General features: G+C 33.6%; 1 protein-coding gene across 6 annotated transcripts; it reads right to left on the reverse strand.

Annotated features, from left to right (window-relative positions):
* Window positions 1-282: 282 nt before the first annotated feature.
* LOC110635318 (BTB/POZ domain-containing protein At5g47800) lies at window positions 283-8,919 on the reverse strand. Of its 6 annotated transcripts, none has more exons than XM_058147139.1 (7): window positions 8,430-8,919; window positions 8,192-8,250; window positions 3,983-4,087; window positions 2,495-2,796; window positions 1,932-2,330; window positions 1,096-1,833; window positions 283-1,009 (listed from the first exon to the last, which is right to left on the reverse strand). In XM_058147139.1, exons 4-7 carry the CDS (start codon window positions 2,711-2,713, stop codon window positions 506-508), a joined length of 1,860 nt encoding a protein of 619 aa, XP_058003122.1. In that variant the 5' UTR covers window positions 2,714-2,796; window positions 3,983-4,087; window positions 8,192-8,250; window positions 8,430-8,919; the 3' UTR covers window positions 283-505. The 6 variants fall into 6 exon arrangements, with proteins under 6 accessions (XP_058003122.1, XP_021640290.2, XP_021640292.2 ...); XM_021784598.2 differs by lacking the exon at window positions 8,192-8,250 and having other exon boundaries at window positions 1,932-2,336; window positions 2,495-2,564; window positions 2,655-2,796; window positions 8,430-8,917; XM_021784600.2 differs by lacking the exon at window positions 8,192-8,250 and having other exon boundaries at window positions 2,495-2,564; window positions 2,655-2,796; window positions 8,430-8,916.
* Between the last annotated feature and the right edge of the window lie 10,452 nt (window positions 8,920-19,371).

Consider the following 19,371-nt stretch of genomic DNA (forward strand, 5'->3'; position numbering starts at 1 on the left):
TAAGGTTAAAAAATGTTTTTTAAAAAATAATTATTTTAGATATTACTAAAAAAAGTAATTTAAAAAATGTTATTTTATTATTTTTGTTTTCGTATATATTATTACTAAAATATATCAAATTTAATTTTCAAAGAATTTTTAATACTCTCATACTAACCTATTTAATAAAGGTTTTTTCAATAACAACTTTAAAAGCAATGTTTATTTTAAATGAATTTGTTTATTTGTTCTTGGATACGGGAATTTCCCACTTTCCAACAACTTTTAACTTGACCAACAAGGTGGATGAAACACTCAACGCAAATCCCATTTTTTAGCAGACGATAAGATGAACTTACAACAACAAGACGAAATAAATAAATAAAATTGTAAGCTTCTAAGGGATCTAAAATCTATATACTGACACAAATGGAGAAACTAGTTGGAAAATTAAACATTTCTTACAGAAAGAACAGAACTACAACAATACAAAAGAAAGGAGAGAAATGGGTTGCTCTTGATTTTGTTATCTTTCCCTACCTTTATCACGGCCATGGTCTGATCTACTTCTGCTTTGTATTATTTTCTTGGGATCCAACTTGCTTCCAGAACTTCCATCTTCTCTAGCCCCCTTCTTGGCCTCTACTTCCTCTATTTCAATCTCAAGCTGCTGTAAATTTTTTTCTAGTCTCTTCTTTTTTTGATTATCTCTACTGCTGCTTTCAAGCACTGGAGTTCTTCTCAATCCCTCTGTACTGACAGATTGCTCGTCTCCACCTAAATGTAGCTTATTTAGGTCGTCACGGGATATTTGCATCTGTTTCTCTCTTTGGAATAACTCCTGGGTTAGCATTCTAGGATCGGTTGCCCTGGAACCTTTGTCTTGTTCAAAGAAGAGGACTTGAACAACGGTTCTCAATGGCAGTCGCTCGTTCTTGACAGCATGGGCTCGCACTTCTGGAGACAACTTTTGACAGTCTAGACTTCTGCAGAGACGCTTCCTATCTGCCTTGCTTAGATCAGGATGCTCCTGTTTTTAAATGAAATAGTATGCTTGAAAAATACTTGAATTTGGGAAAACATATATGATATCTATATGGTTTTTTAATACCGTACCTTGAGATAAATGTTGATAGCCTTGTAAAGGTTATCATGATCTTTCCTGGCAATATCTGGCAAGGCTTCAGCAAGTGATACTACTTTTGATACAGGCATGTTCTTATCCCTTGCAACCATTTGGAGGTAAGTGTCAATAAGCTTTCCAATCCTTCTAATTGTTCTAATAAGTTGAGTGTTTTCCACAGTTTCAGGTGGTTGTCTTCTCCATCGCATCAAGTAACTTTCTATTACTGGCACAACCAAATCAATATCATAAAAATGCTGGCTGGAGGATGACTGTGAAGGAAAGACTAAGTCGCTCACTGTTGCCTCATCTATTTGCAGACTAGATTTTCGTATGAGTTCTGCCTTCAAAACTGGGGATGCTCCAAGGTAGTTTGCAATGCTCAGGAGTTTTAGTAAAAAACCAACTGAAACTGATCCTCTGTCTGCTGGAATCATACTTACAATGGCTTCAAGAATTCTTCTGCTCTTTTCAAAAACATCTTCAGTTTGAGACACTGAACTCTCAGGGGTTCTAATCCTTGTAGTGTCTGGTAACCAACGACAGGCGTATACATGCAATGCTTCACCGATAAGCTGTGGTGGCAGCATATATGTTGATCTGATGGCAGTGATTATACATCTAAAGAGATCTACATCAAGGTTAGATATGTCCTCCGTCCACCAATCCCTGGGGATAGACTGCAGGGACTTTTTGTACCCTGGTCTGGTATAAGTGTAGGACCATGTGACCTGCAGAAAATAATTATTTTCCTGCAAAGTTTTAGTAATTAATGAAACAAATAATTGCTTTGTTGTAAGCTATGCATTGTAGCAATAACTGAATCAACCTTCGCAGGGGGGGTAAGTATTTTTTCGACAATTGAATCAATGCATTTTCTGATGATTCCAAGGTTTTCCGACCACTCAGTCAACTTTGCAGTGGTCTGAAGAGTGACAATGGAATCCTTCCAACCTTCAAGTATGCATGAATTGAAAAAGGCCTCGAGTTTCAGAACAAAGTTTCCTTTCTCAACCGATTCAGTCATTTGAAGGAACTTAGCTGCACAAAAAGCAGGTACAAAATTATGTGCACAAACATTGATTGTTATGCCATAGCAAAACTTGGCACACAACTCAAAAGCTTCTTCTCCCCCCGGAATGTCATGAAGCTTCAATGTAATAGTGCTTGAATCATCAGAACCTGAACATAGTCTTTGCAAAAGGCCACACTTTGGAAGAAGTGTAAACTGCAACTAACAGCAAAATCAATAATGATTAAGGTTATCTTTCCTTAAATGAGATAGGAAGCATTTTCTTACTTAGAACCAGTCTATCATAGACCCAAGACACAATATAATAAGCAAATCTTAAACCTGAATAGGAAGCATTCACAGAATAATCACTCTCATACCTTATGGAGAAGGTAACTAATGTTATTAATCTGTATAACAAGATCACTGGGTACATCCGAAATCACAGACCTGCATTGCAAATTAAACACCATCAGATACAGCTCATATGCGAATTTTTGAATGATATAGAAGGTTGGTGATGCATAAATAAGCACACACCTAGTAGCCTCTTCTGTATAGAAGGTATCTGGCCGAGATCCAATTTTCATAAACTTCATTTTTGCAATTTTCTTTTTCTTTACCTCAAAGTTGACAAGCAACTTCACTTCGGGACAGTGGAACTTGCCCTTACAAGTCTTACCTGAAAGATCAAGTGATGCATGGAGAAAAAAATAAGTGGCCATTTCAAAATGATAGTACTTTTTACAAGAAAATTTGAAGTTGCATTAATTACCAGATGAAGCAACTGTTGAGAAAAAGTTATTGTGGATCAAAATCTATCTATAACTTAATATCAACAACTTAATTATTAAAAAATATACTCCCTCTGTCTCACAAAAGATAGATTTACTTTCCTTTTCATCTATCCCATGTTATACTAAATTATTCTTAGAGCTAACAAACTTTAATTTTCCAATCCTTATTAAACAGGGATATATTAGTAAACTAATAATAAACTATTATTTATGGGACAGATGAAAAAAAGAAAGTAAGCCTATCATTTTGAGACAAAGGAAGTAACATTAATTATTTAAGCCTATCATTTTGAGACAAAGGAAGTAACATAAATTATTTAACTTTTAATGATGTAATATGAGTGGAGCGTATATTAGGAAAACACTATAAAAAAATTATTCCTTTCAATATATTAATTATATTTTCTTAATTCATGTGAAAAAGAAGTAAACATATTTTTGTGAAAGGAAGTATATTATTAGCAGATAATGCCATGGAAAGTACTCCCTCCAACCCACAAAGACAATCTTATTTCTATTTTCACATAATTTAAATAAAAATGTAATTAATATAGTTAAAGCAATAAATTTTATTTTATTTTTCTAATACACCATCCACAAATATTATTTTATTAAAAATTAAATAATTTATGTTACTCCCTCCGTCCCACAAAGATAGTCTTATTATTCTTTTTCACGAGTCCTATAAACAATAGTTATTTATTAGTTTATTATTTTATATATCAATGTTTATTAAATAGGAATATATTAATAAATTAATAAATAAATTACTATTTTAAAATAGAAAGTGGCCTATAAAAGAGAAAGTAAGTTATGTGACCGAGGAAGCATTATAGTAAACATTTAGCTTAATTAGTCTCAGCAGAAAAGGTATTTCTTTAATTATATATCTTTCTTTATATGCAGAACAAAATCCAAACAGATTGAACAAGAAAGGAAGCAAGAACAACGAAATGGAAGATGCATAAGAAGAGAATCGTCAGAAACTAGCCAAGCACCTTATACTCTACAGCCTTAGAATGCATAGAGAAGCGCTAAAAAACAAAGAATTCGAAAGCTAGGCCTTGTTACCTCACTTTTCATCCAACAAGGGTTCCATCATCATCTTCACCATGGTTTCCTGTTCAGAGTCCTATACAAGCACTTTGGAGGTGGAAGATGGTAGCTAGTTTTCACCTACAAAAGAAGAGTGATCAGGACGATAAGAGCAGTAGCAAAGGAGATCCTATAGAAGAGTCTTTACAAGTAGATGCATCAATTTTTTTGCTTGTAGCCCCTGCACATATATCATATATGCTACAATCCATGCATCTTTAGTCTCCTTTTATCTTTGGTTGTTTCACATTAAGTTTTATTAAATGCCTTTTGTGCAAGGAGAGGGCAATCTCTCTCCCCAGCTTTGCAATTAATTATGCAGAACTAAAAAGAACACTAACAAGGAAAAAGAAAAATCTCACAATATCAATATTAAAAAGCTCTAATAAAATATCAATAAGAGTGAAACAAAGAGCTCCATCATTTCCTTCACATTCATGAGAACATCTGAACATATAAAATCAATCACAATTACAATTGAAAGACTTTTCACTTCAATTCACCATGAACAAAAGAATTGGATAAAATTTTCAATTTTCACTATTTTCTCCATAGAAAAGTTTTATTATTTCCTTGTCTTCTCTATGGTTTGTTTTTCTTTTTTTCTTTCCCTAGGATCAATTTCTCAGTCTTTTCTTTCTCATTCTCATTAATTAGCTTCTTTCTCTCAAATATGTTACTCAAAATTTTCCAACTCCGCCTTATATATCATTTTCGATTTAAACATGTGAAGTCTCAACTATCAAAGCTTCATATTCATCAAGCTACTCTTCTTGTTTTTCAAAAACCCTTGATATTGCTTCCAACTTTGCTTCAATCCTGTCCAAGCACTTTTTATTTTTTTCTTGACACATTTCTTCAAATTGAACATTCAAGCAAGTATCATAAGCCAAATAGTTAGAACTTATTAATGGCTAAAAAAAAAAAAAGGAGTTTTTCCAATATGCTTGTTCCAACTTATATTTCTTCTTCCATGCTTCAAGTCAGAGAACAAAATTCAGTCTACCATATGCATCTCTCAAACAATAAACATCATCTAAATGTTCCTTATAAGATTTATTGGCAGCTTGTAATCTTTAAATTTCAGCCCACGTAAAATCTCACTAGAACAAAATTCAAGCTTTAATTGTCCCTTAAATAATTGTTTCTAGTGATTGGAGTTACATTGGGGAAGCCGTCCAATGATAGGTAAGGGTTTGGTGATGGCAACGCGGTGGGTTGACTGTTGAGGAAGGTATATGGGTGGTTGTGGTTGGGGGTTGTGAGGGATATAAAAAACATGAGAAAAAGAAAATGTTTATGGGTCGAATGAAACAACGGAGGAGAAGAGAACATTCATAAGGAGAAATCCAAGAATTTCATATTGAATTCTCTGGCTAATTTTCACTGGGTCACAAGGAAATAGGACCATAAGCTCTTGCCATAAATAACACCCAAAGGAAAAAACAATAAAAATAAAAATAAAAATAAAAACTCTTAAATTCTGTTATTTCTCAGCTATTAGTATCAATAATAAACTCTCTAATAAAATACCTAGATGATATGAATATTTATAGCATATTTTTAATCTACTATGATTAGGAATTCCAAACTAAGAAAATATTAAATTAATCTAACTAGAAATATAGATTCAACACTAAATTTGAAATTCTATCCTGATTAAATTTCTTAAATAATAAAAATCTAAACTACTTAATTTTACAATAAAAAATAAATCAAAATAATTCTTAAATTTAGTTTTACTTGAATTACTTTTGTATTCTGACACTTGCTTATAACTAACTGAAAATAAGAGATCATTTCTGCATATGCAAAACGATTATAAGCTGCCAATTTCACTTATGCCTCATTAAAGTATGAACTCCATCTTATTCAAGTGATAGAGATATTGAATTTGATAGAATTACCTTACTCAAATCACTATGGTATGAAAATTTTTTAGAAAGGAGCTTAATTCTCTTTTATGAGCAAAAATTTTTATTAATATGAAAGAAGTCGATAAAAAACTTAGCATGAACCACCCAACTAAGTCTTAGCTAACAGGTCTCCTCAAGAACTTAACCTAGAACAATATATGCTATGTGAAAAATACCTAAACAAAAGTTAAAAACACTAAGAACCAAAAGAAACAGCAAATTGAACACCAAAGACTAGATCAAAATACAACAGAAAATAACTTAATTTAACATGACATTTGAATCCATGAGCCTAAACTAACAATTTACAATGAACTGTAATTGATTTCGAGTTAAGCTGTGTTTACTTAAAAATAATCATCTAGCTAACAGCTTATGATTTGCAAGCATACCAGATATCATTTAGTGTGTTTTTGGTATAAACAACCTGAAATTATTTTCACATAAATTCAAAAATATTTCCAGGGTGTACATACTAGGGGAAGAAGAAATAGAGAAAAATTAGAGAAAAGTATGAGTAGTTTTCTTAGACTACGTACGCCAGGCCTGTTCTTAATAAATACAAGGAGAAAAAGAAAGTTAAAAGATACCATTCATTTACCACTGAAAATATTCTTGTCCTTTGTAGTTGTAATCAAATCAAAGCAGCTGCCAGATTCATAATGGAGATGTCTGTGTAGCCACTTTACTAGTGCTTTTTGGTATCTTTAATTTGCTTGCACAAGTGCAGACAGCTTAAAAGCATTGTAGTGTTGAATCTTTACCATTTAATGCTAAAGACTAAATTATATCAAAGAGGCTTAAGCAACGAGCTTATTACCGGATTGTATGATTTAGAGGTCAACTAATTTGCCCAACTCTAATGGGAAATTGAATTCATAATTAATTAAAAAAAAAAAACCATATAGGTTGCCCTTTTGGTTCTTGAATATGGTGATAGTATTGGATATTAATTGATAAAAATACAAAAGAAACCATTCTTGTAAGAAGGAAATGGAATTGTGAAGGAGTTTATGGAAAGATGGCTTGGTGGGCATGAATTGAAGTCAAATGGGAATAACATGGACATCAGTAACATCAAAGAAGAAAAAGACATAGACTACCACAAAAGAAATACAGATAAAAATCAAAAAATTAAAGTCACCCCGCCTTTTAGAGAGGAAATGGACATCACTTAGATATTGTCACTAATTATACAAGCATATATCTACTTTGTGGTATAGACTATCATAAATTTAGCTCAGTGATATTATAATCGTTTTAATGAAAGATCTTTTCATAAAATATATATATATATATATATATATATATATATATATTTGCTTTAGGTATACGACATCTCGAATTCGATTTCCAATAAAAATAAATTGTATCAAAATAATTAAAAACTTTTAAAAGAAAAGAGGAATAGTGATTTTTTGCAGTATAAAATAAATATTTGATTATTATTACAATATTTTAAAAAAGAAGAGAATATATTTATAACTTTAATAATAGATTTTGTTAAATAGAATTACTTGCACTTTCCTTGAAGCAAGTTTATGCTACCTATTGCTAAGCCAATTTAGGACACCAGTTTTAATTTGCTGATAAGAACAGTATACAATAAGTGGATTATTATTTGCTATAGTTAAATTTAAATTTGACAAAGAAAACATGAGTTCCTCTCTTCCATATAAAAGAGAAAGAGAGACAGAGATAGAAAGAGAGAGAGAGAGAGGCTATACCCAAGTTTTAGGTGGTCCAGATATAATGGGCTATTGTTCCAGGTGACTTTATCACCATTAATTGGTTGAAATCTAACCTAGTGTTCTGTCAAGCAAAAACTAGTGATAATGTGACACAGCATCAAGTACTGGAAGAAAAGCTCTTGAAAGGATTTCCCTCCTAAGAGGAAAATAGTAAAGTTTCTTTCTCAAAGATACTTGGATCCCACTACCATATTTATCAAACAATCATAGAAGAATGGTAAAACAGAATCAATGGCTTCAAAAACTTGGATATAATTGGATTCAATCCCCTATGGTATTTAGTTACTTATGCTACATTCCCTTTTGAAATTGATAAAGAACTTGTCCACTAAGGTCCTACAAATGTTTTATAATTTTCTTCTTGTCCATATTCTAATGGAATTTTTTAAAAAGTCATTTATTTTTAATAAAAGCACATGGTAAAGTTTTCTTTTTCTTCTTTTTTTATATTTTTTTATCCTGTAGCAAAGTATGGCAGAATCTGCATCTGCATATAACATAAGAGAACAAAAAAGAACCTTGAGTCCATGTGCTTGGCGTTTGAGTAAGAGACAATAATAACAAGCCAAGCAGATTTCTGTCAATCAAATCACCCCAATTATCTCAAAAACCAACAGAATTAGCCCCATCAATATGAGATTAAACTAATGCAAAATCCATGGACAATAAACATACATGAATATATATATATATATATATATATATATATATATATATATATATAAGAGCTAGCATATAAGGAAAGAAAGAACGTACCAGAAGTATCTCTGGTGATCAGAATCATTTACAAATCAACAAAGCTGCAAATTAATCCTTCCTGCTGCAAAATATTTGAGAAAGCGAGCTACAGACATGGGAGAGCTCCACTTTCTGATGTAAACCAGCAAAATGGGCAAAAGAAATGCCTTAATTGTTTCACGCATGAAAGCCTAAAGAAAGAGAGAGAGGGAGACTGAGAGAGAGAGAGAGAGAGAGAGAGAGAGAGAGAGATTAGGAGAGGCTTTGTGGGTTTCTCTTGCACATGCCACTAGCGAGGCACCCAACAAGTGAAAAAGGAGTCTCTCTATCTCTCTCTGTCTCACCAAGACACAAGGAGAGAGAGAGAGAAAGTGGTTGGCAGGGATTAGTCAACATGGTAATATATCAATACCATGTTATGATAAACTTCTTGAATTCTAATAAAACAAAAAAAGAAAAGGAAAAAAGAAAAAAATCATAGCTTGAAATTGGTGCTCTATGATTGAATTCACAAAAAGCATGCAAAATGCAAGTGGGAAGTGTGCTCATAAGAGTGACCCCTCCCCTCCTTTGCTTATAGCTACTGAGAAAGAGAGAGAAGAGTAGTTTCAAATGTGGGGCCATCAAAGAAAGATCCATCTGTGCAATTCTTCATCATGCTTCTCCCCACTATCTAGGTATATTCTCCTTCTATAAGGGCCTTCCTTTGATTTGCATGTCGGCCACGTGTCTTGTCTTGTTGCCGTTGGTTCTCCTGTTGATATATCAGCCTCGATGGGATTGGTATGCCTGAGCTTGTTGGTTGTTTTGGAGGCCAAACATAGACAAGCATAACCCTCCCAAGTCAAAATTTGTTGGTTAAAATTTCATGCGTGTAGGTTTCTTAGTTTTGTGTATGGTCTCACGTGTGTCAATCTCTCTAGTTGTTTGAAAAGATTGAAGGATTTTGGGGTCCATTGTTGATATTATGTCATATAAAGAAGAAAGAAGGGCCACCCATATACATCCCTTCAATCCCTTCATTGAAGAGGATGTGTTAACTGTTTTTAGATGCCTTCTTTAATTTATTTTTCATATTTGAGAAAGTTATTTCCTTTTTTTTTTTTTTTTCTTCTTTCCCTCATTAAAAGCCACATTCTTTGGTCTTTGCCATGACATTAGCATTATGAAGATAGTGATAATGACAATTTGCACTATCATCATCATACACATAATTACCCTTAATTACTTTTTAGTTCCTAATGACTATACTGAACAATGAAAAAGGCTATACCATGAGCTCTTGTGCTAGAAGAAACCACCCATCATGGAATTACCCACTCCTTTATTATGTCCTCGCTTATTGATAGTGGTGTCATGTTTTGATCTAATTAACTTGTTAATTTGATTTAATCTATTTGATTCAAAATAATATGTTATATGTTTTAATTATTCATATAAAATTTGAATGATTCATGAAATTGAAAGTGAATTTGATATCTCAAAATTAACATGTTAAATTTAATTTAATTTTTAAATTTTAACTCAATATATAAATAAATAAATAAATATTAATTTTTAAAATATAAATATTTTACACAAAACAACCCACAACCAGCAAATTACCCTGATATTTTGTGTATAATAGCCAATATATAACGCGAATCATCATGCAATCCGAAATATCCCAACTTAAAACTCGCTCAACTTGACTTGTTTTTCATTTCTACTTATTAGCATTAATGTTTGTTATATCTTGAGCGACATTTTGAACCCCAACCAGTTTAGTGTCATTTTTCGATAACATTACCATAGTACATGAGAGTATGCCAGGCAGGCAGATGATTAATTTTAGTCACCAAGGATAATAATCCGGACAAGTTTAAAGGGATGTGGTGGGCAACTAGTAGAGGTCTATTATTTTTCACTATCATAGCATAAAGAACACAAGTTTGGGATAGTAACTATAAGAGAAGGAAGGTGTTAAGCACTCTCTTTACTTAAACTTATCCAATACTAGATGTTGGTTGGTCTCTATTAATTGTTTTCTAAAGCCTGTCTTTTATTTATTTTAATTTACTACAGGTTTCAGGACAAGAAATTAAGGCCTACTACAAGCTTTAGGGATATTAAATTTACTTGAGCCCTAGCAGCAGTCTAAGCCTGAAAACTGGATTGTGAAACCCAAATACAGCTTTGCCAAGGGCATTAGATTTCTGAATGAATGGAGCTTATCGATCCTTTGATATCATTAAGCTTATCGATCCTTTGATATCATTATCCAGGTGGGTGGATTGGTGGCAAGGGATTTGACTATAGAAATTGCCATTGAGTCTCAGCCAGCGCCAAGGAGGTTCATAATTGACAAAATAATGGTTTCTTCTTTGATTGGAGGAGGAAGAAGAAACAATAAAGATAACCAAAGACATTTGATGGTGCATAATAGAAAGAGAGTGAAAATCCAAATGACAATTTCTGAGAGATAGAGAAAAGAAAGAGAGATAAAGAAAATTTGAATGACAAAGGTTTTCCACTAAAGAAGGGCAGTCATTTATGAGTTCTATACATATGAAGGTGAAACAGGTCGTTAAAAGAGATTTTAGATGTGTATGTGTGCGAGAGTGAGAGAGACAAAGAGAGTACATAATAGGCTTGGCCACGAGCCAGTTTCGATTTGTGGACAGGGGTGAACTTGAATAGAATTAGGGGGCCGATTCTCCATGATTTTGGTCTCTCACGATTTCGAGTCTATTTGAGAGAAGTTCTAGTCTCAATTCCAAGTTGAGACAAACCAATGGTTAAATTTCGAAATTTTCTTTTCTTCTTTAATTCGCAGTTCAAACCAAATCGGACAACGAACTGACCTGTTGGTTCCAATACTAATCTGATTCAAGTTCAATGGAAAAGTAACTACAACCAGCCTCCCCTTCCAATTATCAGCCAATTCAAGTTTGTGAAATCATTGATCGGTTTCAGAACCAAACTAGCCCTTAGCCACTCCTGGAATACAAGTTAAGAGAGAATCATGAATTTCTATAAATTCACAAATATTCAACTAGTTTTTTTTTATATAATTTTTATTATTTTTTTGTAGATCTTTTTAATTAGGACTTTATGTTAACAAAAATTTAAATTAGAAGGCTTAATTAAAAAAATATAATAATTCAAATAAGGGTCAATAAAAAAAAATATAGTTTAAGTTTCTAATAAATACATTTTTTTTTTTTTTTTTTTTTCTCTTTGACTCAATGTTTGACATTGAAGATTCGGGGTTAGATCCCTTTGGCAATTCATCACAAAACAAAGTGTATACATATATATATATATATATATATATATATATAAAGAAAGCACACTTGCATCTTCATAAAGGCCATGAAAAGGAGGACACCAAGCAAGTAATGTCAACCTAGGGAGGGCGTTGCTGGGGAAACGTAGCTTCTAAAATGGCACTAGTCAAATTCTACTCTAGTTTAGATGGCCCTACTCTCTCTCATCTCCACAGGGGCACCCTCTTCCTTCTTGTTCCGTTTATAGACAGTCAAATTTAGTTGATTCCAACACATTGTCTACTCAATTTTGTTTCTCTTTCTCTCAATATGCAATTTGGATCCCATTATCGATGAGCAATATTCTCTTGCATAGTTCTAGCCTTTTAATTACCATTCCTTAACAATAATTAACAACTAGTTTAGACAACATCTGGGTCTAAGGGATTTGAAACTCTTGCACTATCCGTAAACTAAAATTTTTAGATTGAATTAAGTGGTTCTTTATACTCTAATACGCAATTTCATTTTCAGCAATGTCTATCATCATATGTTAGTAGGACATGACACGTTCGTTGATCTACTCTAATCATATTCTGGTATTCTACCATGTTAGCAATTTTTTATTTATTTATCAGGATATCCCTCTATATTCGTTTTACAGTACATAAAAGATTAATTCTTTTGAGTTCATAGTTGTACCTCTCAATAATATCTTTTTTGATAATCGAATCTGAGTTTTCTCCCAGTGAACCTTACCACTGCACTTAATACTTGTTGATATGTTACCAATTTAGTTGTATCATATGTTAATAAGACTTTGCACCGTAGACCCTTATTTTATGATTTATTATGAGCATGTGCAATGAGGCCGTGAGGAACCCGATGATGAAAAAATTATATGACTGTAATATATAATTGGAGGCATGGAACAGAATTATTAATTCCGTGGCATGATCTTGAAAAAAAAATAAAATGTTTTTTTGGAAAATTAATTTAATTTAAATAATTTTTTTTTTGTTTAAATTTAATATGGATAGTTCTTAAATGGATCTAATTGAGTTTAATTGGGCCTCATGGGTCTAAGAAAGCATAGTTAGAAATTTTAAATAAGATCTATTTAATTTATTTTTTGAAAATTAAAATAAGAAAATATCTTTTTTTCTATCCCTCTCCTATACAACCTTATCATCCTAGGACTCAAAACCCTACCACACCTCTTCCTCACTTCCTATTGGTGCCTTCCTCTTCCCCTCTCTTCCTATTGGTTGAAACACCTCATCCATATCTCAGTCTCACCTAAATTCTGCAATCCTAATTATTTAAGTTATCTAAACTTTATCACCCTAGGACTCCAAACCCTATCATACCTCTCTCTCAAAACCCTATAAATACCTCACTGATAAAAAATAAAGAAGGGAGGAAAGGAGGTGGAGGAGAAGACAAAAAAAAAATAAAAATAAAGAGAGAATAGCCAAAATTCCTTTAGTTTTTCTTTCTTTCTAGCGATATTTCTTAAAGGCTAGTTATTTTATTTTCTTTTGAAGATCTATGCTATGTAATATTTAATTCTATGTTCCTTGTTTTTAATTTATTTTATATGTTCATATAGATCATGTAATCATGTTTAATTTGAGGGGATACACAACTCTGTACATATTCCTTTTTCTGTCTCTCATATTTTTATTATTTTTTGTTATTTTCTGAATCTGTGAAAAATTTGTGAAACTTATATTCATATTCTACACGAAATTCTATTAATTTTAGGCTCAAGAATCACTAAAAAAGCTTTAATATTTTGTAAGTTATGGTTGTTTGAAGTTAGGGTTCCTGTAAAATCCAATTTGCAGGATGCCTGACTTGTGTAGCCCATATCTCTTTTTTCTAGTATTTTTGTGTAAATCTGGTGTCTAAAATTAAGTTTGGAATCTTGTGAATCTTTTCTAATTAGTTTCGCATTCATATCTGTTATGGTTGATGAGTTATGAATTTTACAAAAAGGTAGCGCGATTTTGTTACTGGAAAAGTTACAATTTGTGTAGACCATTCGGCTTAGATTTTGTTTGATTTATAAATTTTATGATATTGTATGATATTTTGGCTATCTTGTGTAATTTTTTCATGATTTTTAGGCTTGTCTAACTATTTTTCAAAAATCAAATTTCTTACTTCTGTCAATCTACTAGAATTTAAAAATTATATATTTATGCATGTACTAGTATTTTCTTGGGTTCTAATTGATATTTGATCTTTTTTTCTGTGCTTTTTTAATTCAAGAAGTATTATGAAGTGTTTAAAATACGTTAGAAGATGTGGACCCTTAGGTAGTTATAACTAATTAGGAATCTTAACCCTTTAGGATAATAGAGTTAGAATCCAATATAAATTGTTTTTAATATTTTCTTCTTTTCTTTACTTTCTTTATTTTTTATTGCAAACAAAATTAGTAAGTAGTCCTAAGGTAAGTACCAAAGAGGACATTTACGTGTAGCTTACATGGAGCTAAACGAGAGTAAGCCAGGGATATCATTGCCATACTAAAAGAGAAAACCCTTTTTTAAGGGTAGCTTGCCTCAATAGCAACTGCAATTACTAACAAGTAAGTAATCCTAAATTCCTAGAATAACCATTGGCATGAAATTGTAGTAATAATAAGATTTTTATTTGGTAAATTAAAATTAACTTTGTTTTTAATTTAACCGACGTTTGCATGTAATTAATTTAAATAAATACTTTATAAATTAAAATTAATCTTGTTTGTAAATTAAACTAACATTGGCATGTAAAATAAATTTAATTTAATACTTGGTAATTATAAAATAAATTTGCATATTAGAAATCTTTATTAGGTTGTGATTGTTTAGGCTTATGTGATATTAGAATAAATTACGCATGTACATAATTAACTTAGTTCAATTATCCTTAGGGTAACTTGGTGAAAATTAATTAATTAGGTTACATAGAAACGTATGGTTATTTGAAATTGAATTTGTTTGTAAATTAAATTCTCAATAATAAATTAATTTTAATCATCTAGTAAATATCATTTAAATAATTAGCAACTCCATAAATAGGAATTACTTGTGTATAAAAATTGTTTATAAACAATAACCCTTTTATGAATTACTTGCGTGTGTAGGATTAGAATTGCATTTTTTTAGGATGAAGTTTAATAAAGGAATAATAAACAAGACTTTTAAAAATATTAGTAGAGGATTGGCACTCGAATTAACGAGGTTAGATTAGGCGTAAGGGGGTGCCTAACACCTTCCCCTTACGTACCCACTATCCTGAACCTAGACATTGGGCTATGGTAATGACGGTTGTGGAAACTCTACAAGGAGTAAGTTGCCATCCATGACCCTAGGAAGAAATACTGAATATGTCTCGGTTATTACCTGGGTAGCGATTCCTGTCTATCTATGTATTCGTGGCATAAATCCTTAGTACCGTGGTACTATTATGGGAAGACAGAACTTACCAGTGGTTTGATTATATTAGGATTGTATGAAGTGCATGTCTAGTAAATGCTGTCTAAGGAAGTGGTACTTAAGTAAGACCATTGTGACTCCACCATCTTTCCTGGGCATTACCTGGTGCATTTTATATAATTCTAATAGATGATATTTTGTCTCACGCCCCCCTCCTACAGTTTGGCGAGTCCACTGGGGATTAAATGGATAGTTACTCCAACATGTTTCTATTAGTCTAATATTATTCCTCTGTTAAACTTTTTGCATTGCACTACACTATCACACTGATCACCCTTACCCTTTTAGCCCCGTTAGTACTAGCCAAGGAGACCATGGTTCTACTAGAGCTATGATGAATAGGTGAATGCTAACACCCCATGCCTGTACCTTCGAGTATATAAAAGAGCCACAGCTCTGGCCGTTATGCTTAATGGACAAGCTCTTGAATGGGTGACCCTTTTCCTACCCAATGAAGCCCATAAGCCATTGATTTTAGCCCTAGGTACCCCATAGATTTTTATTATGCTGGATTTGTATCCTTACTGTTCAAACCATAAGTTCTAGTGGTAGTTAAGATGAACCTAGGCCTATGCATAAACCCAATGTGTGTATAGGCCCAAGTCCATTTTAAAACCCATGTTAAGCAATAGGATGCTTACTTATGGTTAAACTTTAAGGATACAAATCATTTATTTATAAAGGAAAGGTCGTCCTGGGCCACCCCCTGTTGGTGCATCTAGTGTACCATAGCATAGGATATAATTTTTTTTTCCTACCCTACACGTGAGAGTTGAAGGTATAAGGGGATAAAGATTCAATTTTGGAGACATTCTTTTTGGTTTTTTATTCAGTCTTTGGTTCGATCTTAGTTTGGTTTATACAGTTTGGTTTTGGTCCTATTAATACGGTTCAGTTTTGGTTTTGTAAAGGCAAAGGTAAAAATGAAAGTGCATATTCATGCATTCATGCATTGCATTTATACATCGCATAAGATGTTAAAACCTTATAATTTTTTTTTTCTCTTGTAGTAAACATAGCTTTAGAATGCATCGGAAAGACTTCTAACGAGGTCACTTGGGTTAGGGAGGGAAAGAGATTAGTAAGAGTCACATCTACACAAACTAAAATGGAAAACACTAAAGTCATGTTTAGATAGATGCTTAAGGAAGCTTTGAATGCCAAGATGGCTAAGATTGAAGGAAAAATCATGGCCAACTTTGAGAAGAAGCTAGAGATGGGTGGGCCAAGTGACATTCAGGTGAAAAGGCCCGAAAAAGAGACTGGTAAAAAGAAGGCCTTTGATGACCTTTGGGATGAAGAGGATTATCTCCAAGACAAGGCCAAAAAGAAAGAAAAGGGGACAAGTGAGGAGATTAGAGTTGTTACTGAGATGATAGAAAAACTTCAGGCCAGTGTGAAAAGGCAAGCTGAATTTACTGAAATGGGGATGTTAGATATAGATGACTTTGACATCTAGATGGATGGAAATTTACCTGAAAAATTCAAGATGTATGATTTGCCTAAATTCAATGGTACTGGTGACCCAAAAACCCACCTCAGATCTTATTTGATAGTCATGAAAATAACTAGTTTGACTAAGAACCAAGTCTCTCAGTTCTTTTCTATATCACTAGAAGGGGTTGCATCTTTATGGTATCATGGGCTAGAAGCCACTGTGAGAAAAGATTGGAAGGTGCTAGTTAGGAGATTTGTGCAACAATACTCCTATAATATAGCTTTAGATGTTACCCTGAGAGACTTAGAGACCATTAAGCAAAAACCAAATGAAACCTTTTCAGAGTATCTAGTGAGATGGAGGAAAAAGGCCATGAAGATGACCAATAGGCCTACTGAAAAGGATCAGGTGCGATTGTTAGTAAAAAGTCTGTAGCCTAGTTATTATGAGAAACTTTGTTATTATCTCTTAGCTACCTTTGAACAGCTATATGACGCTGGGTATTAGTGGAGGATGTATTGAACAATGAAAGGAAGAGTTATCAACCCAAGAGGGGAGGATACCAGTCATCTGGCAACATTACTGGGAAAAAAAAATCCATTGAGGTTTAAACCGTGTCCTGCACCCCTAGAAAGCTCTCTCAGTTCAACCAACCCCTATCTAAAGTCTTCGAGTGTCTCAAAGCTCGGGGTTTCCTCCAACCCTTGGCACTTAGACCACTACCAAACCCACTGCCACCCAATTACAATGCTAACCTATACTGCCAATTCCATTACACTCATGGCCATGACACTGATAGATGTTTTCGGCTAAAACACGAAGTTCAGGACTTGATCGATGCTAAGAAAATAGCTGACCCAGAAAACTGACCCAACACACACACCAACCCAATGCCCAACCATAATGTTCCACCCCCACTAGGACTTTATATGATTTCTACCACCTTAATTGACCCTGACCCAATTCTCAACCATATCCAACCTATCAAAAAGCTTGATGAACCTCGATCTATGATGACAATTGATATCTGGGATAGTTCCAGTGATGAGGAAGGTTTGTTAGATGTTTGGGTTGACTCCGACAGAGAGGAAAAGAGTAAGATGAGCCACATGACTAAGAGTGGTAGATATTATCCTGATTCACCCATGGAGAAGGATGATGTGAGAGGGAAAGTCAAGGTGTTGGCTGAAGAAGATGATCAGTTCCTTAGGCAATTGAAAAGGACTCAGGTTAGCATAATGGTCTAGGAATTGCTATTGGCATCAGAAAAACACAGAACCGTATTGACCAAGGCCCTGAGTGTACTCAAAGTTTCCACAGAGATAACTCCAGAAGAGATTGCCAAAGTTATGCTTATAGAAGATAGGGGTCAGATTACTTTCTCTGATCATAATCTCCCAGCTGAGGGGAGAAACCATAGCAGGGCTCTATTTGTGACTGCTGAGGTTAGAGGGTGGATAGTGCCTTGTGTGATGATAGATGATGGGTCGGCCATCAACGTATGCCCTATGAAGATTCTGCCAAAATTAGGAATTTCTATGTCTAAACTAACTAGTTCTGATCTGGTTATTAGGGCCTATGATGATTCAAAGAGAAAAGTGACAGGGGTATTCAAGACTATGGTTAAGGTGGGGCTTATAAAAACTGAAGTTGAGTTCACTGTGCTAGACATCCCCATGACATTCTCCTTACTGTTGGGTAGAATCTAGTTCCATCCCTTATTTGGAGTCCCCTTTACACTCCACCAAAAGATCAAGATCTCGTACCAAGATGGTATAATAACTGTCAATGCTGAAAGAGATGGGGAAGTAGCTATGCTGCAAGTGGATGGTTCGATACCACTATTGTCTGGTTTCTAAGTTGCTGGGATCTATGAAGACTGGATGGACCCTAGGATGGCCACTATGATGAAAGGGATGAATTTTTTTCCTGGTATGGGTCTGGGAAAATGAGCTAATGGCTTAGTGACTTTTCTAGAAATAAAGGGGCAGATCACTAGATATGGGCTGGGCTATCAACCAATTGAAGATGAAGAGGGACTCAAGCCCACCAAGTTTATTAGGGAGGGTGCAATTACATGGACTGATGACCATGAGCTGCCACATGATGAGGAATTAGAACAGGAGGCTAGTGCCATCAAGTTAAGGTCTGCATGGAAGCCAGCACTTGGACCTACACCCCTAAATTTGAGTCTGTCTTTTGTAATGCTCATAGTAGTGATACTTATATTTTTATTTCTAATGTACTTAATGGCGATAATATGACCATTTTTTTTGCTTACTTGTTTAATGTTCATCCTAATGGCTACACGCATAGCATTCATAATCATTTAGAATCTATTTTTGTTAATGCATTAAAATCAATATCTATTAATTTGGGTACACCAGATAATCGTAAATACATTAAGTTAGCTGAAGATTTAACCCAAAAAGAAAGAGATAAATTTATAGCCTTATTAATAAAGTACCAAAAAGCATTTGCCTAGTCTTATAAAGATATGCTGGGAATTGATCGAGACATAGTATAGCACAAGATCCCCAAAGACCCTAACATGAGGCCAGTAAAACAAAAGAAGCGTCGGCTTAGGCCAAAATGGGAAGAAAAGATAGTTCAAGAGGTGAAAAAACTCATTGAGCCTGATTTCATTAAGGTAATTGAGTATGCCAAGTGGTTAGCCAACATTGTGCCAATCCCCAAGAAGCATGGGTAAGTTCGGATGTGTGTAGATTATAGGGAACTGAATAAGGCTACTCCTAAGGATGATTTCCCATTGCCTCACATCG

Source organism: Hevea brasiliensis, chromosome 5 (genome assembly GCF_030052815.1).
Source record: "Hevea brasiliensis isolate MT/VB/25A 57/8 chromosome 5, ASM3005281v1, whole genome shotgun sequence".
In the NCBI taxonomy this organism is placed as follows: Eukaryota; Viridiplantae; Streptophyta; class Magnoliopsida; order Malpighiales; family Euphorbiaceae; genus Hevea; species Hevea brasiliensis.